The sequence below is a fragment of the Penicillium arizonense genome, assembly GCF_001773325.1.
Source record: "Penicillium arizonense strain CBS 141311 chromosome Unknown PENARI_contig004, whole genome shotgun sequence".
NCBI classification, from domain to species: domain Eukaryota; kingdom Fungi; phylum Ascomycota; class Eurotiomycetes; order Eurotiales; family Aspergillaceae; genus Penicillium; species Penicillium arizonense.
In genome coordinates, this window is record NW_019173281.1 from 203,806 (window position 1) to 226,772 (window position 22,967).

At 50.4% G+C, this 22,967-nt stretch overlaps 7 protein-coding genes across 7 annotated transcripts; 3 read left to right on the plus strand and 4 right to left on the minus strand.

The window, feature by feature from the left end:
• Positions 1-170: 170 nt before the first annotated feature.
• On the minus strand, positions 171-6,850 carry utp10 (snoRNA-binding rRNA-processing protein UTP10; the record flags this gene model as incomplete). The annotated part of the gene is made up of 5 exons (XM_022629340.1): positions 171-311; positions 365-891; positions 1,342-1,755; positions 1,810-6,410; positions 6,474-6,850. 5 exons carry the CDS (start codon positions 6,848-6,850, stop codon positions 171-173), a joined length of 6,060 nt encoding a protein of 2,019 aa, XP_022490701.1.
• A 310-nt stretch (positions 6,851-7,160) lies between these two features.
• PENARI_c004G04783 (uncharacterized protein) lies at positions 7,161-10,666 on the plus strand (the record flags this gene model as incomplete). The annotated part of the gene is made up of 3 exons (XM_022629105.1): positions 7,161-7,172; positions 7,223-9,514; positions 9,563-10,666. 3 exons carry the CDS (start codon positions 7,161-7,163, stop codon positions 10,664-10,666), a joined length of 3,408 nt encoding a protein of 1,135 aa, XP_022490694.1.
• Positions 10,667-11,265: 599 nt separating this feature from the next.
• On the minus strand, positions 11,266-13,089 carry PENARI_c004G08976 (putative NADPH oxidase (NoxA); the record flags this gene model as incomplete). Its single annotated transcript, XM_022629317.1, has 4 exons — positions 11,266-12,155; positions 12,248-12,618; positions 12,672-12,926; positions 12,977-13,089. The coding sequence occupies 4 exons, from the start codon at positions 13,087-13,089 to the stop codon at positions 11,266-11,268; spliced, it is 1,629 nt and encodes a 542-aa protein (XP_022491044.1).
• A 2,227-nt stretch (positions 13,090-15,316) lies between these two features.
• Positions 15,317-17,367, plus strand: PENARI_c004G07271 (mismatch-specific DNA-glycosylase; the record flags this gene model as incomplete). The annotated part of the gene is made up of 3 exons (XM_022629230.1): positions 15,317-15,374; positions 15,434-15,750; positions 16,357-17,367. The coding sequence occupies 3 exons, from the start codon at positions 15,317-15,319 to the stop codon at positions 17,365-17,367; spliced, it is 1,386 nt and encodes a 461-aa protein (XP_022491150.1).
• Positions 17,368-17,832: 465 nt separating this feature from the next.
• On the minus strand, positions 17,833-18,305 carry PENARI_c004G01784 (SBDS family protein; the record flags this gene model as incomplete). Its single annotated transcript, XM_022628959.1, has 3 exons — positions 17,833-17,889; positions 17,948-18,071; positions 18,142-18,305. The coding sequence occupies 3 exons, from the start codon at positions 18,303-18,305 to the stop codon at positions 17,833-17,835; spliced, it is 345 nt and encodes a 114-aa protein (XP_022490837.1).
• Positions 18,306-18,800: 495 nt separating this feature from the next.
• PENARI_c004G03799 (putative Rho guanyl nucleotide exchange factor) lies at positions 18,801-21,553 on the minus strand (the record flags this gene model as incomplete). Its single annotated transcript, XM_022629055.1, has 6 exons — positions 18,801-19,738; positions 19,790-20,015; positions 20,070-20,238; positions 20,297-20,538; positions 20,596-20,913; positions 20,975-21,553. The coding sequence occupies 6 exons, from the start codon at positions 21,551-21,553 to the stop codon at positions 18,801-18,803; spliced, it is 2,472 nt and encodes an 823-aa protein (XP_022491013.1).
• Positions 21,554-21,851: 298 nt separating this feature from the next.
• Positions 21,852-22,733, plus strand: PENARI_c004G03532 (putative 26S proteasome non-ATPase regulatory subunit Nas2; the record flags this gene model as incomplete). Its single annotated transcript, XM_022629038.1, has 4 exons — positions 21,852-22,001; positions 22,057-22,129; positions 22,186-22,541; positions 22,599-22,733. The coding sequence occupies 4 exons, from the start codon at positions 21,852-21,854 to the stop codon at positions 22,731-22,733; spliced, it is 714 nt and encodes a 237-aa protein (XP_022491104.1).
• Positions 22,734-22,967: the final 234 nt, after the last annotated feature.

The window sequence follows — 22,967 nt, forward strand, 5'->3', positions numbered from 1 at the left end:
AAGATCGATATGTGTATTATGAGAGGAGCGCATACTCAATATCACCAATGGATTAGACGTGACCAGATGCAAGCATCAAATCCAAGTGGTGGACAAAGATGCATCCTATTCCAGCCACGGCACCTAAACTTGTTAGCAAATATAACTGGCAAAGAGAGAGAAATGTGTGTTCAAACATCAACAGTCGGTGCCTCCCATCCCCTCTGCTTTAAGGACTTCAATCCCAGGTCTTGCTTGAGTTTGACAAGGATTCTGAGGTCTTTGATCACCTTGTCTCGAAGCTGAAGGTGTTGCAGGTTGGGAAAAAGCTCCTGTAAACGGCTGGTTAGCGTAACAAAGAAACAGGTCAAACAAATTCACAAACTCCAATCATCTTGAAAAGCCCTTTCCACATCGCCACCACCTTGTCATAGTCTTGATTGTAGTAACCTTCAACGGACCCAATAGACAAGTGCTTGACAGCAGGACATATGAGTTGAGGGATCAAAATGGCACTATGCGCGGGCGTATGAACCAACAGTGTCAGAGACTGGAGGTTGTGTAAATTGACTCCATCAAAAGACTTGACCTTGTTGACGCTTGTAACAGTTTGTATGGTTGTCGTGAGTATCATATCCGCATACACCTGGCGACGATGTACAGGGACGTAATCAAAAATTGGAGCCAGCCCATGGCTCGTGTATGCAGTGGGTTCAATCCAGATAAGACGCATCGCCTCAGGGTACCAGCTGCGGTTGACTACCGCGCAGTCAAGCAAGGTCAATCTCTTTCGTTTGTGTTTCGGTCCCTCCCATTTTGATTTTAGTGCGTGCCATGCAAAACGGTGGTGACCCGACAAGAACGAGAAGATGATGCAGAGAATCTCGGCGGTAGCAAGTGCACGCTGGCCGGCTGGCGAGAAGGTATTTGCTCGCTTCCATCTTGGACGGAAGGACCTCTTCATTTGATCGTGGCTTCGTTAGGTGGAGGTTGAGTCAGGAGGCAAGAGATGCCAAGGTCGAGCTGATGGAGCGGACGGAATGGGGGAAGGAGAAGGCGCTGGGTTGTAAGAGAGATGGGTGACATGGAGAAAATGAACGATCAAGACAACAACTCCAAAATACAAGGCAGGAACTCAGCTTGCCTGATAGTCTGCCTGAGCAGTGTCTAGCCCAACTACAGCTATACAGCACCAACAAGAAGCAATAATACAATATTGAAACAATCAATTTTTACACAGACCATCCGTAGATCGCTGCCTGCAAGCCCTCCACGGGCCTCATCTATGGACGCCAAGAAATGCGAATTTTATACACAATCATAACACTACCCCTTAAGTTAACATATCATCAAGGCGCTCACCAAGCACCTTCTCAATCTGCTTAACCCATTTCCGAACTTCTCTCTCGACGTTCTCATCTTCATCCTCCATCAACTCACTGATGTAAGGCAGCATCTCGGGAAGAAGTGCAAGCCACTCCTCGCCCAATTGCTCGGTAAGAGCCTGTTCAGTCTTAAGGGCTGCGAGGCGGGTGTGTGGGTTGTCACCACCAGCGGAGCGGGCATTGGGAGCAGATGAGGGACGGAGGTACTTCATCAGGGCGGAGTTGAGCTCCTTGTGGTTATCAGTAGAGTCGGCGGCGATGGCAAGCTCTGTGATTGTAGGAACGACATCGGCGATGACCATGTTGGAGGTGGTTGTGCTGGTTGCGTGGCCGAGTTGGGCGATCAGAGGGCCAGAAATGCTGGCGAGGTGAGAGGGGCTTTGCCAGAATTCTGTATCGATTGTTAGCGGTGTTCATGTAAACCGGGAACGCATGTATAACGTACCATCCTGATCATGCTCAAAAGCGTTGCGGAGCATGCGAAGAGCTGCCAACCAAAGAGACTTGTGGGTCTTGGATGGACCGACGGTGTTGAGAACTTGAACCACGTTCTCCATAATATAGCTGGAGTATCCAGTGACAATTGACTGGAGAGTACCGAAGAAGACCTCGAGGAACTTGTAGAAAGTCGTAAGGCGCGACACCTGAGCTTGCTCATCCTTCTTGGGAGCGCCGGTAGTGGCCCACTCAACGAACTTGAGGAAGATGGGGCGGAAGGTGCTGTCATTCAGCTTGTAAATCATCTTAATGGTAATATCGTTAACCGCGGTCTCAGCCTCGTCAATATCGGAGGCTTCGAAGATCGCAGCGTCACCAAGAGCGAATTGCTCACGGCGCAGGTCAAAGGCCTTGAAGATGATCTTTGTGAGAACAGCGATGTTCTTGGCAATGGTCGACTTGGGGTGCTTCTCAACAGCCAATGTAACAACTTGCAGGATCTCATTGACGGCGGCGGGACCGGCCTCAACGGCGTTCTGCCAGTTACGATCGACAGCGCCAAGAGTAGCACTGACATCGACCTTGCGAGCCATCAACCGCAGAGTCTCTTGACGGCTGTCATCACTGCCCTCCTCAATATCCGCGTTGGCAGACCTGAAAGACAACAGGAGAACCTTGTCCAAATGAGCAGCTGAGATCATGAATGGAAGGTGGACGAAGAGGGCGGAGAAGAGAGTGTAGACGGCATCGTGGAGTCGCGAGTTCTCCTTCTCGGGGACCAAGCTCAACTCGAGCAGCTCCAAAGAGCGCTTCAGTGTATCGGGAAGCGCAGGAATCAAAGACTGACCCAATACCTCAGCCATAGAGGCAAGACACAAGATACCCATGTAGCGAATACGGTCGTCAGTCTGGCCAATACATGATTCACTGGCAACAACTTGAGCAGCAGGGATAATCTTGGAGGGGTCCTTGCGGCCGTACTTGTCGGTGATACGGTCGATGCAGGAAACGGCAGCATGCTTGAGAAGCGTATCGGGAGACGACTCGACAATACCAACCAGGTTGGGAATGAAGTCAAGAACACGGATCTGCGACAAGTTGTCACGCTCTGGGGTCTGGCGGAGACGGGTCTCGAGCAGACGAAGAACCTTGCGTCGGAGCTCATCGTTGGGACCCTGGAGCAGAACTTCAATAGTATCCAAGAAGTCAACAAGAGAGAGGGTGCTGAACAAGGAGCCGAGCACCTCGCCACAAGCCTGGCTGACGGGCTTCATGTTCTGCACAGCCTCGCCGATGCCCAGGACCTGTTCAAGAACACGGGAGAAGCATGCACGGGACAGATCGGCGTCCTGGCCATCTGACTCGAAGGCTGTTTCAAGCTTGGACTTGAGAGTTGAGTGCTTCAGCAGGTGAGCGAGGTCGCGAAGAAGATCAACAGAGACCTTCTGGGGGTCACGTCCATCCTCGCTGCCAATGCCCAGAAGAACCTGAGAAATGCCTGGCTTGGTCTTGAAGGAGTCGGTAACAAGGTTGAGGTACTTGCTGTAAGTGGTCAATTCCACAACAGGAGAAGCATCCGACACCAGGCCGGTCATCAAAGTCAGAACATCCTTGTCGGTTGAGTATCGGTTGGCAAGCATGGCCAGAACAGCGAACAGGAAATCCTGTGTTCCAAGCTTGGTGATAAGAGCATGGAAGAGCCTGAGACGGCGGTGCGAGGGAATGTGCTCAAAGGCAGCAGTAAAGCTGAGCAGGAGCTCCGAAGTTCCGGAAACGACATCCCGCTTCTGGCTACGCAGAGATTGGATGAGAGCAGGGACAACTTGGTCAATGGTCTGATCAATGACCGAAACGGAGTAGTCATCATCCTTGCGGAGAACGCTAGTGCCCATGAATGTGAAGATGGGCATCACACTGTGGAGGACCAATTCAGGAGCAATGACGGACAGGCTGCCCACAAGAAGGAGAGCCACGTTCTGAACCTGCGGGCTGTCGGTCGTACGGACACAATCCACGACCAGATCGGCCCTGATAACAGAGGTGTCGAACTGCGGCTTGACAGATCCCTTAGACTTGTTCACGATGGCCAGGAGACTACCCAGTGTCAAGCTGAGAAGGTAGCTCATGCCACTCTGGATCTGAGACTTGAAGTGATGGAGAGCAGCAAGAGTCTGGAAGAGGCCATCAACCAGCTCAGGGTGGGTTTCAGGGGAAGAGCTGTCAACGACTTCCAAGATGAAAGTCATCTTGTCCATCAATTTACTAAGCTCCGCCTCGTCCTTGACGGTCATGGCGATCATGTTGTTCTGGCTGGTGCGTCGTCGCTTTGGTGCGGGGCCAATAGACTCCACATCAGTAAGAGACTCGGGGATCTTCTGGACGAATTGCTCAAGAACAGCACCAGGGAGCTCCACGCTGCGAAGAATGTCGCGGCAGTTGTTTGCGAGAGTAGAGTTGTTGGATGATTGCCCAAGAGAGTTGTCGAGCAACTTCTCAGATGCGGAGAGCTGGCGGTCTTCGGGGATCTTAGCCCAGAGGTGCTTGATTTGGGCAAAGCACGCTGCGACAAAGGCTGGGCGCAAGGAGTCGGGGCCAGAGTTGACGTTGAGGAGGAGAATATCGACGGCATCCTGTGCCCTTGCGGTAACAATAGCAGCGACCAGCTGTTCTGTCTCGGGTACGGAGATATGTTCCTTGCTGCAAATCTCTTCCACCTCCTTCACACTGAAGCGACGCCATTCCTCAAGCACGGGAAGAAGTTCCTTTGTAAGAGTGGCAGTGGAGACCTTCTCCACGCTGTTGATGAGCTTCAGCAAGCCAAACTTGGGCGCGAACACAGGCAATCTAACGACGTGAGAGCACATGAAAGTGAAGAAGCTGATGCGCAGAGACTTCTTTAGTTCGGATGCACCTGAAGCTTCAGACAGAACATTGCCACGAAGTGTAGCCTCGACTACCCTGGAAACATGGTTTGAATCAAGGATAGACTCCTCCAGTCCGGGGAGCAAGGCACGCTCCAAGACCTTTTGGGAGTCCTTGGCAGAAAGCCATGCAACGCCCGAAGATTGCTTACCCTGACCGTAGATCGTGTCGTGAGCCCAAGGTTTGGAGTTATCACTAGCCTTCAAGTTCTTCTTGTACAAAGAACCGATAATAGCCAAGACGCCGGAAGTCTCGCGGCGAATGCGTTCGGAAGCATCCGAAAGGGCAACAAAGAGGAATGGCAGAAGTGCCTGGGGGTCGAAGTCCGCGGGAGCGGACGTGATGACGGAGGAGACGACGTTCAAGGCACCGATCTTTGTGCCAATTGGGTAGTGACCGGCGACAACTCTGATGAAGAAAGATAGGAATTGAGGAGCCTCGGTCGCTTGAGACTTGCCCAAGATCGGCAAGTTGGTAAAAAGCTCGACCTTTTCTTCCGACTCAACAGCCAATGCGAAGACTCGTACAAGGTTATCAAATTCAATGATAGATTGCTTGCAAAGGAATGAAGACGGGTACAAGGGCTCTCGAGTCAAAGACTCTAGAGCTGGAGTAAAGGCATCCACATCGGGTTGCTCATCTGCTTCTGCCATCTCCACATCTTCAATAGCTGGCGCCGCAACAGGCGCTTCTACAACGGTTTGCAAGTTGTGCTCCAGTGCAGGAATGTTGAACGAGGAAGAAGTCAAAGTCTTCTGGAAGATAGGTCGGAGGGCTGCAGAGTGGTTAAATGCTTGGACCAACTCAGCAAGTTGTGTTTGCGCATCCATGGACATCCCGCGGGTCTCATCGGAGCTAGAGGCAGCTTCGAGAACCATGCTCATAGCCTTGCCGATCTCATTCTCACCGAGCATGTTACGCTCGAAGATAGAGGACAAGAGCAAAAGGTGAGCATTATCTTGCTTGTCAAGATCATTCAAGCAGCCGGCGACGATGCCAAGCAAGAAGTTGGACGTTGGGCATTGGGTGGCTACTTCAGCAAGCTGGCTCATGGGGTTCTCGAGGCGCAGCATACTCTTGAACACCTTCTTTGAGATACCAACAGTTGCCTTTTGTTGGGCTAGGAAAGATAGACAGATGAGACCAGAGTTCTTGGTGTCCTCAGTCCAGGAACCAACAATGCTTTCCATCAGACCATCAATCACCTGGTTGGAAAGCAAGGCCTTTTGTGCTAGAACCACACAAATCATATAGCAACCGACAATCAACTCTGACACTTTCTTCATAGTGAAGGCAGTGCTGAGTACTGGAAGGACTCGCAAAAGGATGTCTTCATGCTTTTGCTGCTCAGCTTCTCTCCTGCCTGAACGAGAGGCATCTAACATTGCTGAAACTGCTTCTGTGACGACTCCAGCCCAGAAAGCGAGCAATGCATGGCTCTGTGCCTGCTGCTGACACACTTTCAAAACGTAATTGTTTAATGCGGAAAAGAAAGCCTTATTTGTAGCCGCGCTATGAACCAGCGGGTGCCTCGGCGGGTTGATGAGACTATTCTTGTATGGGTTGAGAACTTTGAATGTCGGCGTAAGGTCGTCCGGAAGAATCGATAGAAGGTTCAAGAAAAGAGGTGTCGTATGGTATGGCAAAAACGTCAACAATACGGCGTGCGTATTGTGCTCATGAATCCTGCGATGATTTGTCAGTTACCCTGTTGCACGATCGTGGCCTTCCAACGTTGCCTCTGCTCACCTGAACCGACGCACTAGCCAATCCACGGCCTTTACTGCGGGGCTTAACTGCAGTCTTCCGCCAACCAAAGCGAGAAAAGCTTCAAGCACAGTGTCCAGCTCCTGGTTCTGAGAGACGTTCATCTGACTGCGATCCTCCGCCTTGCTCTGCTCACTGAATACTGTGCGCTCAAACTCCGTGAATCGTGGGTCCAGCGAGCACAATTCTTGGAAGCCGTCATAACAAATATCATAGATTGTATCGAAATCTTGAGATCCGGCGACCTTCCGGTCGAAAATCAGGGATTGTGAGTGTGATATCCTCTGCGCCTTCAGGTCAAGCTCGTGAGACGACTTCGTCGCAATCCGCGACAGCTGGGCGGCAAGAGAGGACGCCATTGCGGTGTCTTTTTTTGTCGTTGCTTTGCGGCGGGTTTTGGGCGTCTTTGAGGTCTTGTTTTATGTCTGGTTGCTTACACAAAACAGCAGGGACCCATTCCCCTTGTCAATTGTCTTGTCGCCTTCCTGTCCTCCGAAAGACAGCGGGTCGAGTGAGGTAAGTCTGAGCTGTGTTTAACGGCAAAGTCAAGCGGCCTGGAGCAAACGGTTGACTTTTTTTTCTGCCGCCCAGCCCGACCGCCCACCGGCACTACGTTTCTCCGGGTTATCAGCCCCGGCCGCTGCGCGATAAGAGATCGAGTTGACCACCATGAGCTCGCAGGTCAGTCCATTCTCATTTCGGCCCTGTGTCCTTACTGATCGTTTATGAAGGACAATGTCCCGCGCTTCTCCAGCTTCCGACCCCCACCTCCACCTCCTCCGGACGCCCCCACCGGTAGGGAACACCGCCGTCGCCATCGCCAGCGCGTAGCCCAAACTGGGTCTCCGCTGTCTCAGCCCATCCGCCGAGATGATCGTCCTTCAGAGACAGTTAAAGATGTTGGGGTAGAGAAGCTTGATGAAAAAGTCGACTTCGTTGTCGATACGCGAGGCGATCGACAAAATCTCATCTACGGCACGACATATCGTTATGACGTCCCCAACTATCGTCGCATTGGTAGCGGGCTCGTGATGGGTGCTCCCGGCAAACGTATTGACATTGCAACCCGAGACAGCGACACTTTAATTCTGCGTGCCGACTCTGGCGTGTCCGCTCCCAAGCTCCTCTCCTCCGCCAAGCTGCCACCCTTGTCTCCCGCTCTCCCTATTCGCGCGCGGTCCGACAAGCCATCTGGTACCGAAGATCAAAGCGACTTCATCTCACTTGAGCTCTCACCTAAGCAACCATCCGCAACTGAGATCGATGTCACTGATGAGAGTCAGTCTTACCGCTCCATCCTCGGTCCCAGCAAGTCTGAAGAGGCCACCGCCGAGGACGACAATGGCGATAAGCTTACTCGAGTCGCTATCGAGCAGGAAATTCTGGACCGCAATGCTGAGCTGAGTCGCCAGACGGAGCTAGACCCAGAGAATGTTACTGCCTGGCTTCATCTTGCTGAGCACCAAGAGCGCGTCATTCTTCCCGCGAGATACAACGATCGGCCCTTCAACTATGCAGAGACGAAGCTTGTGGCAGAGGCTAAACTCTCCGTGTATGAACGGGCATTAAAGGTGAACGGTGAGAACCCTCAGCGCGATCACCTTCTGCTCGGCCGCATGGAAGAGGGCGCGAAGGTCTGGGACTCCAACAAGCTCTCCAAAGAATGGGAAGAAACTTTAAGCTATAACTCCGAGTTCATTAGCCTATGGGTCGAGTATCTGGCCTTCTGTCAGACAGACTTCGAAAATTTCGACTTCGATCAATGTTTCACCTCTTACGTGTACTGCCTGAGACTCCATTCGAACGTTGGGTCCGGTTTGCACAACAGTCACATCAGGACTTATTTACTCCTGCGCCTGACTCTTTTCCTCCGGGAAGCAGGCTTCATGGAACTAGCCGTCGGTTTGTGGCAAGCGGTGCTTGAGTTTACGTGCTTCCGACCCTCTCATCTTTTTGACAAAGCAAAAGCTTTAGAAGAGTTCCAAGCTTTCTGGGAATCTGATATTCCACATATTGGAGAGCCGAATGCCAAGGGTTGGAAAAATGGAAATTCCTCTACCACCATTCTTGACGATTCGATTTACGAATACGAAGCTACCTTGCCAAACTTGTTTCCAACCTGGGCATTTGCAGAGAGGGAATACGCCACGAAAAGTCGCATGCCTGCACGCAGTCTGGATTTATCCAAAGAGGACGAAGCTTTCCGAGTGGTCCTTGCCGAAGACTGCAAGCAGATACTGCCGTACTTCTGGGATTTCAAAGATAATATGGATGACCTTATTGATGGATTCCTCTGTTTCTGCCATTTGCCTCATCTAACTGTCCCTGAAAATATGCAAACCACACGACTATGGAGCGGCGACAATTTTCTGCGAAATGAATACATGGACAATTCTCGAAACACACTCGATGACTGGATTACTCCTTCGAAAAATGCTGAAACGGCAGCAGTTGCCCCCTTCGCATTCCCACATCACAATTTCATTCACACTACAGAGACGCTGTTTGCCGATCCGAAATTGTGGTTTTCGGCACTGGAGAAATGGGGCGTGACCACCTCCAGCAACACCTCAGTGATTGATCCTGGGTTTGTACGATCGACTCTCCATACTCTTGTCCATGAGTTTCCGGATGACGATCAACTGGCCGAATATGCCATTGCTGTGACTTTTGCATGTGACAAACCCCTGGGCAAAAAATATGGCAAGCAACTGTTGAAACAGCGATCATCTAACTTGAGACTATATAATGCTGTCGCGCTGATGCATTGGCGGACGGGCCATTGTGATGTTGCTCATAGTATCTGGTCAACTGCTTTGTCGATGAGCGAGACTTTTGAGGACAAACATCTCAGCTCTGTCCTTCTGTGGAACTCCTGGATATGGGAGATGCTGCATGCTCGGGACATGTTCCGAGTCGCGTATCTGTTGCATGCTATACCTTACAAAAAGGTGCATATGCTGTCATACGAAACCGCCGATGAAAGGGATCTCAATCCGACCAAGTTCCTTCGAATCCAGCAGGTAAGTGCCTACTGATTATAGTTTCGCATCCACGCTAATCGTTTTTAGTCCTTGCTCGCAGGCCAAGACCGTGCTTTCGCGTACAGAAAGCCTCAAGCATTTGTGGCCTACACTGATTGTCTTGCTATCCTCCGTTTCGCCGCAGGCCACCCACTTAAGCAAGTCCTTGAAGTCTATGAAGATGCCGTTTCCTATCTTGTAACGTTACCCCAAAGCGAAGAAACCACAAAGGTTTTCGCCGCGGAGCTGCTTCATCAAGCTCGCGCCAGAATCATTTACTACTATGTGGAGAATCGAACCGGGCAATTTAGGCCTGCTGAGGTTCGTGAGAAACTTCTCAGCAGCCTGCAGGTCTGGCCTCACAACACCATGTTCTTGTCGTTGTTCAAATGGAATGATGCTCGCTTGCGTCTCATGGATCGCACTCGGGACATCTTTGATATTACCAGTCTAGCGGAGGGCAGGGCCTCCCAGGAGATCAGTGGATCTGTTCACCGTGTCCCAATCACGACTCACCTGTTGAGCATCTACACCGAGCTTGGTCGTCCCCTCGTTTTCGGCTCAACTGCCCATTCTATTCGTGCGGCCTTCGAAAGAGCAATCGGTGACGGTTTCATCCCAATGGGCAAAACACGTCTGAAAAGGGGCCTTTACGATCTGTCCAGCTCCAGTCGTGCTCAAAACAACCTTACCATCTGGAAGCTTTACATATTCTTCGAACTGTACAGCGAGCACAATATTTCTCGTGCCCGGGATATCTTCCTTCGCGCCTTCCGAGCGTGTCCCTGGTCCAAGGAGCTTATTATGATTGCATTTGAGCACCTGCGTGCCGACCTTACCAGCCAGCTTCCCCTGTGCCAGGTCAATACAAAGAACGAGTCCAATCCTCCAGGCTTCGACACTGCTGAGCTCAAGGCATTTTACACAGATGCTCATCTGCGAGGAATCAGAATTCACCACAATATCAGCGGCTACTTCTACCGCGAGGGTGAAGAAGACGGTATTGACCAGGATGGCCAAGGTGCCAGGACCTTCGATGCTGAAAACGGCCAGCCGCCAAAGAAGATACATCGAGGCATGAATCACTCAGGCGCTTTCCACCATCTTCCTACTGTTATGGAAGAGGATGTTGTTAGGATGGAGACCTCTTGAGATATTTCCTTTGCTGTTTGTACGCCTACGGTGGAACTGAAGGAAAGTCGATGGACAGAAGGCAAATCTGAAAATTCTGCACATGTATGTTAGAGTTCCAAGGAATACATTAATGCAACCCACCGAGGTTATGATTGTTTTGTGTTGTGATACCGTTCCTAATGTCTATCTGTCTTAGCATCTTTGCCTTTTCTAGCGCTATGAACACTGAACAGTCCGGCTGCTCTATTAAGCATAGATAAAGGTATGTTCTGTTGGTAGGACTTTCGTCTGTAGTAATCGCCGATGGTATTGATCTTCCAGTGGATAGTTTCAGACATTATCGGAGACCAGATATTTATTACTCCAGCAAAGGGATTATCAAGTCTATTGACACATATTCCTACACTTCCTCAATCCTTGCTTAGCCACACATCAAGACTGTCCGCTATGTCCGATCCATATCCGATGAGCAAACAGCATGATGCTCCTGTCCAATATAGCTCCAACGCAAAACGGGTCACCAGAAGCCCATTGAGAAACAGTAAAAGAGAAAATTCGTGAGTCATGTCAATCATATACTGAAAAAAAGGAAAAAGGCAAAGAGTACCAAAGCACAACTAGAAGTGCTCCTTCCAGAATTTGAACTTGACGTCCTTTGTCGATGAAGACTTGGCAGCATCACTAATCTGCCTGGCAGCAGTATTAGGACCACAGAAGTACACTCCGATCTCTGTGGTGGAAGCACTTTGCAAACCGGTCATGTAAGACTGATTCAGCAACCCAAGCCGCATAGCCGTGAACAGGCGCTTGAAATCCGGACGGCCGAAGTTGGTCCGACTCCGAAGTTCTGTGAGAGGGTCAAGTGCCTGGCCAACGGAGTTGAGGTAGATATTTGCAGCGGTATCAGCGTCTAGACGCTGTGTAAGGTATGTGTGGATACGCAAGAACTCGGTTCCTCCCTCGTTGGCCGCGGCATTGGCGGATTGGGCCTCGAGGGAAGAAAGAAGAGCTTGAAACCATTCGAAAGAAGAGGTATCTTTACACACCCAGATGAACTCGACGCGACGCAATCGGCGAGGCGGGTTCGGGCTTGAGCGGAGATGCCAGATGTTTTTGAGGATTGATGCCCAGGGTGTAACACCAATTCCGGTGCCTATCAGCACAGCAATTTCGTTTTCGAATACATCTTCTGCCGGTGCACCATATGGTCCATCCACGCGGATTGCAGGCATGGTTTGTCCGTTTTGCAAAGCGACCTCGTACATACCGTTCGGGTCGAGACCTTCAAGGTCTTTGGCTTGGGCAGGACCGCAACCGAGAGCGTCTCCTAGTGCTCGTGTGAAGTCACCAACTTGGCGAACGTGGACACTGAGGTAGGGATCGAAGGGACAGGAGGTGATGGTAAATGGGTGCCATTGGGTGCTGGAAACATCAGACACCTGAAGGAACAGCCATTGTCCGGCCTTGTACTTCATGCTTGACTTGTGGAACTGGATCTCCATGGCGGCTATACTAACGGATTAGCTAGGGACAAATCAGTGCATTGGGAGTGAACTATACCGTAAGGATGACGTATCACTTTTGTGATTACCGTCTCACGTCGAGCACGAATCTCCCTGTAGATTCGCTCCAAGAGATATAGAGCCCCGACCACTATCTCCCATCTCCATCCTTCATACCCTAGGCAATGGTCCCAGAACGGCTCTCCGGCGAATGGGGAGAAGGGGTCCGCGGTATCTCGCACGAAGCATCCAGTGGCATGGGTGTAGAGAGCAAGCATGAACGGAACAAACAAGTGATGCGCGTACCAAAAAGTCTCGTAGGCTTGCTGGCGAATGCGATGGTGGGCGGTGGTATACATGAGCATCATGCACAGAAGCATGACATGTCCAGTGATACCACTTGCTTGGGCAAAGTGGATCTCAACTGCTCGCTCAGGGCGGATTTGATTCTTTTCGACGTTGTAGAAGCTAATATAGTTTAGCAAAGGAAATATTGGTGGGTGTACGATGAAAGAACTAACTTGACGTAATGAGCAGCAGTATGGATAGCTGTGAAAACAAGCATGGAATAGGCAATCTGCCGATGGAACCATGCAGACTCATCCAAAGGTAGCCATCGGATCTGGGGTCTCAGCCATCGAAGAATGTTCCGACACATGGGGAAGAGGATCAAAGTGCAATCAACGGAAAGGACAAGGCCTGCACCTCGTGATATCCATACTGAGTACTGGAGAACATTAAGAGCAGATAGTCTTGGGTCTGATGCTTGCAAATACCTATAGGACGTTAGACACTAATTGAATATGCTTGAGGCCGGAATACATACCATCCCACTGCAAACAGACCAATATGTAGACCCCAAAAGAACAGATGGAACAAAACCTTGGAGACAGTCAAATCGACCCTCTTGACCCAGGAATCGGGTGGTTTGACGTCCATTTCGAGCTTTTAGGTAATGTCGACCAGCAACGAGTGATTCAGGCAATAATAGCAATCAAAGGAGTGACGGGTCCGGATAGTTGACCAGCAACCCGGTAATAGAAACTGAAGTTTGTCAGAAAGCGAGATCAGGAGATCCCTTTTCAAGACAAAATTTCAGTATCAATACTGTAGATTAAGCGGCTTCGAATTTCGTCGGCGTCGTTGGTCCTCCATGAACTTGATCCAAACAACGACCTTGAGTGTCAGCGCCTCGGAGATGATATGCCTTGCGTTTGGCGCAAAGTTCTAACAGTCACAGCTACTGTTAGATGATTATATTGTGGCTTGGATATTGAAACTGAGTCGCGCGGCTCGTCGCGAAAGCGCCGGTTGGCCTTTTGAGGATTGCCTTAATAAGTGGCCTTGCCGTCAAGTACAAGGGGACACTGGGTACTCAGGGGAAAATCCGAAATCTTGCAGGTTGGTTCAGGTTGTTCAAGCATAGTTGACGTCAACCGATGGATAAAGACAAAACCGAAGAGAGTTGGAGGTTCAGAAATCCCAATGTTGTGGTTTTAGCTGCAGGGGTGAGGGGGGGCGATCTATAATTACATCGCTTCCAGCGCGCACAACCAAAGGTGGGTTCTCATCCAATAGACTATTTGGGAAACCTATGTCTGTGCTTTTTAGAATATCTCCTTGAGGACAATGCTCAGTGTGATAGGTATTCAGGATGTAAGTCTGGAGGAATCTTCCGAGTTTCTGGGGCTTGTGAGAAAGACCTTCGTCAATTTTTGCCTCTTCTCCTATCTCTGTTGGTCTTGGCATGTACAGTCATGGCTTTAAATTGTGTTCATGGACGCCGTTAATATATCACTCTGCTATTTTTACTGACCGTTCGTAGCAGGCACACCAATCATGACACGCATATTGCGCGCCTAGAAACTACCGTGCCACGTTCCCCGCGCCACTTGCCGAAGCGAGTCTAGAGGAGGGAAAATGATCGCGTATTAGGTTCATCCAATCTGATCTTACTTGCATTCTTACACCACGAGAATTTGGACGGGTCGAAGCCGAAGTTGAATAGAAATTGGCCCGAGGTGCCAGAGAGGCTGGTGAATGGCCAAGTCAAGCCAGAGAAAGAAGGTTGCAGGGAGACTAGCCTATCACAATCCTCCTGCAAGCGCTTCCTTTCGTCACACGGGAGCTCCGAGGGTACAAGGAGTCGGTGAACACGCCTGTCATTCGTATCAGGATCGCAAGTGAGCAGTAGTGCAGGCTTGAGTATGGCCCAAATATAGACTCTTAATCTTCTTTCTTGATTTTCCCATTCCCCGTTCTCCAAAGATATGAGCATCACATCTCACCTTGACACTGCGGGTGAATGGCAGATTGTAATCAGGGCTGGGTTGGTCATCTGATCCGATGAATTCCAAAGTTCGCAGGTCTCGATCACAAAGCCCCTTGATGTACAGTAGATTCTGGAATTGCAGCCCACACGATCCGAATATCCTCAAGACATTCGAATCCAAAGCCCTGAAGGCGTGTGCCACGAGCTGCAGCTCATCACGCCAAGGTCAGCGGTGTGGACTCTGATTCGTGCATGGCCGCTTCACGATCCGCTCCGTCACATCCCCGCTGCCAATCACGCAGCCATATCGACTATTGAAGAATTGCAGAGGGAGGAGATGTCATGGAATAGAGGACCTTAAGGTCGATGATTGGCTGAGATCGCATAACTGCATCCGTGCGGATTACTAGCCCTATTATTCTCGCCTTGCAGCAACCAGGACGTGCAGCGATCACTTTTGGCGCTCCTCCGTCACATCCTGGTCCTGGCAACTTGTTCCGAGTACTCTGGGTTATCAGAGGGGTCGCATGGTCGTCTAAGTATAGATTCTTATACTTTGACCCGCCTGCAACCATGCCACTCGGGACATGGTTTTTCTTCCCCAGATCAATACAGTCATGCCACGATAACACATTTTGACCCTCACCACATTACGATTCATGTCCTTTACGATACTCAGCTAAACAAACTACTCCATGGCTGGCTACTTTGCTTCTACAATGAAGTAATTCTGTCGCACATTCTGCCGCAACTTTCGGGACTCGCGACGTTTGACGCCCAGATTAGCTTTACACCTTTCATTGCACCAAGCGACTACCGCGCGATTCCCTCCGAGACTTTCGCTGGACGAAGCCCCGTACACAATCCTCACGGCCGAGCTCATAGCCCGACAAGATGGGCAGGCTCATTAAGAACCACTGGGGGCGGTTAATAATACTCACCGCGGCAGCTTGTACGTGCCTACTGAACCGAGTCTACCTCGGTGCTGAAGCTAACAATTTCAATGAACAGATCAAGTTGCCAGCGCCATCGAAGGTTTCATTTGGCCCAAGGTATTCTGGGACTTCGTCTCTAAGAACCTCGACGCCGCAGTTGCACCAGTCCCAGTCCTCCAAATCCTAAATCTCATTATGGGCCTCGTTGGCATCGCCTGGGAATGGCCTCTCAAATCACTCGCGGGATCAATACCACACCGCAGCATTGAAATCCGTCTCATCATATACCCACTCAGCGCTCTACTAGCCGCTCTACTCTACCAAGGCACCGATCCAGCGATATATTATCTCATCGGGATTGGTGTCTATTTCTGGGCCTATAGTGAAGGCGAGGTATGTTTGCATTTCTCTACAACTCAAGCGCTTTCATGCTAAACAAAGATTGGATAGGTCGTCTGTCCGGAACCTTGGACCTTGCCGAAGCGCCCTGGGCTATTTAAAGCATAGCGATATTGTTCGGTCTGGTGCATTGAGTGTATCAGACGCTAACCATGTATATAATTTGACCTATAATGAACATAATATATGGACAATCATATTGTTGATCATGCGTAGAGGCTGAAGTATATTTCGCAGGTGGGCCTGTAGATTCTTGACAACAACCTACCACTAATTAGGAGTCCGTAACATCTGGGTGGAATCTCAACTAGAAAATGAACTCAATAATCCATGAGCATAATAGAAAGGTGTACGCACAAAATGATTCTAACGTTAACGTTACTTCGTACACTGCATTGATAAGGCAGCAAGGCACCAAGCTTACATGATATCTTCTCTCCGCACCGCGATTTCACTGGTCATCGTAGTACCAAGTCCATCTACCTCGACTTGAGAAAAGGGAAAAAGCAACCCTCCTACACTTCAATGTCGGGGCTGTCTTCAATGTTATGCTGTAATATATTCTCGAAATCGAGAACTACCCGTTGCGACTGACACCAGACCAGCCTGAGCGTGCAGGACAACAAGATGCCTCCACGGACCCAGACTGAGGAGCCCAAGCTGGAGGATGTACCAGTCAACAAGATCACCAGTTTCAATGGAAGTCTGCGGCAGTACCTACACGGGATCAATGCAACGCAAGAAACTACAGGGACACAGAGCACCGGTATATCAAATCGGCGAACCGACACCACCAAAGACGATCAAAAAATATCAACAATCGACACCCTACCACCTAGCACAAGCTCCAGCCCCAAGCGCAGGAAGGCTATCACAAACGGTACCACCACAACAACCAAAATCACCCGGTCCCGATCCTCGTCAAACCCAACCGAATCCCCTCCCAAACGCAGACGAAACATCCCCCAACCAACAACCCCAACAGCGGGCCCAACAGCAATAGAATCCGCTCTCCGCGACACAATCCCCGAAAACCTTCTCCTCCTCCTGGTAGGCGTAAACCCAGGCATAATGACCGGAATAACGGGATACGTCTATGCACACCCATCAAACCTATTCTGGAAACTGCTCTATTCCTCAGGAATAACACGCGTCCGCCACATACCAGCGGACACCTACAAACTGCCCGAACTATACAGCGTCGGCAACACGAACCTCGTGGAACGACCCACCCGCGACGCGAGCATGCTCACGCGCGCGGAGATGGACGCCGGCGTGCCGGTGCTTGAAGCGAAAGTTGCTGCGCAGAGGCCTGAGGCTGTTTGCCTTGTTGGGAAGAGTATTTGGGAGGCTGTTTGGAGGGTTAGGCGTGGGAGAGCGATTCGGAAGGAGGAGTTTCGCTATGGGTGGCAGGGGGAGGCGGAGAATATGGGACGTGTTGAGGGTGAGGGTGGATGGCCTGGTGCGCCGGTGTTCGTGGCTACTACTACTAGTGGGCTTGCAGCTGGGATGAAGCCTGCAGAGAAGGAGGCTATTTGGGCAGAGTTGGGGAGGTGGGTTGTGCGGAGGAGGGGGGAGAGGGAGGGGTTGAAAGTAGAATCTGAGCTGTGAGTATGTTAGATGGTGATGCTTGATTTGCTTGGTTTGCTATATAGATGTCACGACGAGCTACGACTGAATTGCTTAAAGGAATACTTGGTGAATCTACGACTGTGATGGCTTTGAAGTTTCAAAATATTTGTAATTTGCGTGACGAGTCAAGTCGCTCATCATTCATTATCTCATGATATCAGGTACAGAAGCCTGTGAGTCTCAGGATGCAAATCCGGACACCGCCAACGAACACTCCAAGCCCATTCCAGGGCAGATGCTCATAAAATCATTGGAGAGTGACGAGATGTCTGTTCAAAAGAACCAATGCATCGAATAGGCATACAAGGTGTGGTTGGAGGATATGGATATCTCAATGAGAGGTCAAGGTGGGTAGAGGACGAGATATATCTAGGGCGTGCTTCAATGAAGACACCCATGCCCGTATGGTCTGTTATTGACCACGTGAAAGGTAAGAGGTCAGATCTAGTGGTTGACCATGGGTCCCTTGGAGTCGTTCTTGCTGCCCTCACGTTCGCGGGCCTGTATGGTAGACAAGTTAGTATAGACTCTATCAATTGCCCGCCAGTTTGACTCTTACCGGGGAAGCCTGGTACTCGCCGCCTTCTAGGATCTTGGTCATGCAAGCGTCTTCGTTGTCTGTGCCGAATTCGTTCTGCAGCATGCTCTTGCTGGCGGTGTCAAGGACACCTTGGGCTCCGTGGCTGAATGAGAGGTTAGCGATTGAACAATGACATTATAGCCCTGAGCCTTGTTGAGGGAGGATATACATACGAGTGAGTGACAAAGATCTTCCAGCCGTTTAGGACGTTAGCAAGGGCGATGCTGCGGTCGTTCTTCCACTTCTGGAGGATGTCAAGATCGTCGACGAAGACAATGAAGTCATCGGACTTGCCCTTGTAGAAGATCTTGGAAGCGGTTTCGTTACCACGAGGCATTGTGAAGAATGTGTGTTGGAGATTAAGAAGAGAGAAAGTTGGGGAGAGTGTTTGAGAGAGAGAGAAAATGTAAAGAAGAGAAAAGTAGACGAGGTTTAATAGCTGAGCTCAGGTGATGATGACTGGTGACGTCACCGGGCTGATGTATAGCTCGCGTGTCACTCTGGGACTTCAGTTTGTCCCTTGTTGCAGTTTAAAGACGCAGTGGATATGCTAATTACGGGTCTTGTTACTAATTAGCTACTTTTCTACAGTTGTTCCACGGTGAATTGCCAACTATTGCAGCTGTCGACGTCATAGTACGCTCCATGCCCGTTGCCGGATCCGCTGTGACGCCAAACGTGGGGATACTCCCTTGCGAACAAGGTGGCAAGTTGCAAGGTTCAATGGCATGCATTCCAATAAGGTATAGCATGCAAGCCACAGTTTTCGCCAAGTTAACAATATCCCTTGATCCCAAAACTCCACCATCTCAACTCCCTAACAATAATTGCTTCACTCATAAGAGTGGGGCTTGCGCGACTGCTTTGACGCCAAGATACTGAACAAATTCATAGGAGACGACCATTTTTTGGGAGATGACGGGGCCTCGGAGCTTCCGTCTTGGCTCCATTGTTTCTCGCTGCGAGGTGAAGGACTCGTCACCGGGGACTTGGGGGACTTGGGAGACTTCTTTGGAGATCCCCTGAACCGGAGCGTTCTCGACCGTCGCGGTGTTGTGGGTTTCTGGAGCGACTGGAGCTCGACGTCCTTGTCATTAAACACTTCACTGCTACCTGCGATATCCTTGCCCTCCTCGTCATCATTCGATTCAAACCCACTAGGAGCTGGCCCTGAACGCGAGGTTCTGACAGAGCTTGACCGTTTGGTGAATCCGGTATGAAGACTCAGTCGTCTCATGATCGAACCACGTCGGAAAAGATCCCCTCTCCCAAGGACCATTCCGGGCAGTGGAAGAAGGTCTTTGGTGTACACGTCTGCAACCAGACGCTCCAAACGGATACGATCAATGCGTCGAGCTGTGAAAACTAATGCTCCAGGCGAAGCTGGTATCTTGGCTCGTTCAATCTCGCCTTCCACCGGTGTGGCCGGCTCTTCGGCGTTGCGCGGGCGATGCGTCTTCTTGATGACCACATGTTGGACGTGGGACCTGCGTGAAATTGACATGGAGTCCATGGAGGATCTCCGAGCCAGAGATGACACTGCGTACTGTACACGATTGAGAGGCGCTAAATGGAGGGCCAAAAATGAATATTTCCTTCGTTCCCTCGTCCCTTGTTTGCCCAGTTCGACCATTGCGGCGGAGGCTTTGAGAAGCTCTGTGTTCCACTGCTTTTCTTCCACGGCCGACGATGCGCTGAGTACAAATTCGTAGTTTTCTTCTTCCTGAAACTGAAGTTTCCATGAAAAAAGACATCCATAGCAGCACAGACCTGTTGGGTTAGCTAGATATCCGATGATCAGCTCAACTGAATCCTGCTTACCTTGCCCATTCTGGAGTGTATCAATCTTGACATGATCTAAAGAAATGCAGGCGACTGCTTCCAGTCTATGTAGTTCATCAATTCCTTTGGCCAGAAGAAGATAATGATTGAAAAGAACGCAGACCATGAAATCCCCGGCAGTGGTTTCAGGCGTTTGATATGCGACATGAAGAACACCACAGAGAATCATTGGGCCGAGATCCTTGTATATACCTTCAAGTGCGCCCTGCCCGAAAGCTATTAGTTGAACACTTGAATTACGAAGAGCTTGATTGCATACCAATTGCGGGATTTCCACTCTGCGCTGGAGAAGAATTGTCTTGTGAATGCGATCTTTGTTGATTGGGTTTCCAGTGGCTGAATTGATGCGCGTAACTAGTGTACGCATACTCTCCAAAATTTGTCGAATCCCATCGTGCGAAGATGGACAATCACTGACGGGGGTAGCTCTGAGCAGATCCTGTAGCATGAGAGGATATTTGCAGAGACGTTGGATAGGCTAGTTACTTGTCAGTGGATGCGTCAACCGGAGTACCTGGGCGACAGACTTTTATTAACAGATCGTTCAAGGTCATTGATTTGTTTTCCTCTTGTCTCCGTCGGTCTGTAGACGCAACCGATTTGGATAGCGCCTCGATTCCCTGGTCATATACTGTCCAATTGGCAATTGACCGACGTAGAAGAGCAACGTCTTGTGTAAGGAGCTCATAGTTGCTGCAAAATCGGTCGTATGCAGAGAACGAATGCGACTGCATTGGAAGCATCAGTTTAATTACCTAGTAAAAAGAATATTCTGAGAGGCTCACCAGGTGTTCAATTCCCCGCGCAACTTCAAGTGCTTCTTTTGGCTCTGCGGTGAGCATCTTGAGGCGCTGACTGATAGATGCTTTAAACGTTCGAGTCCTCAGTGACCGCTGTTGAAGCCCCCTCAAACTGCCTAAGTCAAGGGCCCCGAGTCGTTTGGAAATCCCCCGGGATGTAAGTCCAGAGAGGCCTGCCTGTTCAACATGCGGTTCTGACATGGGTGAAATCATTTGAAGCTGGATTAAAAACTGCTCGTGCAATCCAAGAATCTCCTGAATGTTGTGAGATATCTCATGCCTTGCGCTAAATATCGTAAAGACCTGTACAAGCACAGAGTACATCAGCATGGATTCTAGGCCACATATTGTCTCACCGACTTACTCCTACAAGGGCTTTAAGGCCTAGCACATAATCAGACTCCGTGACAACCATTTCTCTCAGGATATGACGCCGTTTGATCGCCCGTGCCTCTGCGGCTTCATCGACATATTGACTAGAAGTTGGACGGGGGCTCTCGTCGGAATCGCGCACATCCGACAACAGACTCTGGTTCACTGCGCTCCGTGTGTTTCCCCTGGACCTTGCCATGCTCTGACTCTCAATGCTCGTTGACGTGGTCTTGACGGTCCCCAGTTGCGATTCATCGGACACATTCGACTGTTGGCTCTGCGAACCATGAGATGATGTTTCCGACCAGCCTTCCACGTATCGTCGTTTGAAGGTCGGGGATCCGTGTCTGCGTCCTTTGAAGCTATCCATCCATTTTTTGAACGGACGAACAGGCTGTCTGTCAGCCGGAGTCATTGGCTCGACGTGTTGGAGCTTCTCTGCGGATTCATCGAGCAGCGCTTGCTTCTCGATCTCAATCTCATCCTCCATGGTGACACCAAGGGTCAGGTCAAATATATTCCAGAGTTGGCATGCAGACAGCGCAAAAGGACTTAAGACAGGAGCGAGCATGGCGGAAAGACCACGGATGTTCTTGCCCTACATCGTTGGCGCGGAGAGAAAGAAGGAAATCGCAGATTTGAATCTCATCCATGTACGTCATGGGGGACATGGCTGGGATTTCAATCCTGTTGCAAACACTTCCATCATGTATAATTGGTGATTGTTCTCGGTCTCTTTGAGGCTTTGCAAAAAGGAAGTTTGTAACTCTGTATACTTCGAGCGCCAAGAACCCGCGCTTATATAAAAGCATCAGACCCACTTGGGGATCTGCCACTTCTCTCTACTCTGTCTTGCTATGGGAATCGTTATGGACGACATCCACGCCCCGACTGTCGCCTCCGGACCTTCGTCCGGGGCTGTCCCTCGCGACTTGTCTAAGCTGTCGATGACCGACCTGATGCAGGAGAAGCAACGCCTGGAGGATGAGCTCAAAGCTCTGTGTGCTGTTCTCGACTCGGTAAGTTTCCCCAGCATGCTTCTGTCGCTGTTACTAACTCACTGCTTTCTTCTAGCATGGCGTTCGCATGACCTCATCTCTAACTACCTTTGATGGCTACCCACGCGATGATATCGACATCGCTCAAGGTGCGCCCCGCCCTTCCCCCGCCTGTCCATACCACATTGCTAAAGGATGACTGAAGTCCGAACAACACGCGTGCGCATTATTCACCTACGCAATGACCACAAGGCAGTGATGGAACATCTTGAGAGGGGCATCCACGCACATTTCGCCAGCCTACAGAACACGCCCGACGCACGCCCAAATACAAATGGCGCTAGCTCTGCTCCACACGCCCAACCAACAGCGCAACCAGCAGCAACTGCAAGTGCTACACCGGGGGCAGCATTTGCCAAGGTTAATACCGTGGTGCCGGGAAGTCCAGCAGATCAGGCAGGACTGAAGGCAGGGGATGTCATCCGAAGCTTTGGCAATGTCAATTGGCTGAATCACGAACGTCTTTCCAAGGTCGCCGAAACAGTTCAACAAAATGAAGGGGTACGTTGAAGTATTCTGGCATGTCGGAATGTACAAATGTCTAACTTTGATTTATAGCACCCAGTATCAGTCAAGGTCAGCCGGACGGACTCTACCGGATCGGGCCCTGCTACTGAGCTGGACCTCCAACTCACACCTCGGCAAAATTGGGGTGGCCGTGGCTTGCTGGGCTGTCATCTAGTGCCATTATGAGAGGCTCAAGGCACCCGTCCGGACCAGAATGACCCGATCACCCCTATGTGTATACTTCATGATTAATGAGATGTCTCCAAGCTTTGCTGCCCGATTTGTAAGCGACCTGAGAATCCTCGTAAGGATTGCCGGGATGTAAAGATGTTGGGTCAGATGTTGGGTAAATCCGCCTCACTGTGCATGAGTGCATGAGAGACCAACAGATAAAAATAGACAAGCGAAAGTTGAACGACC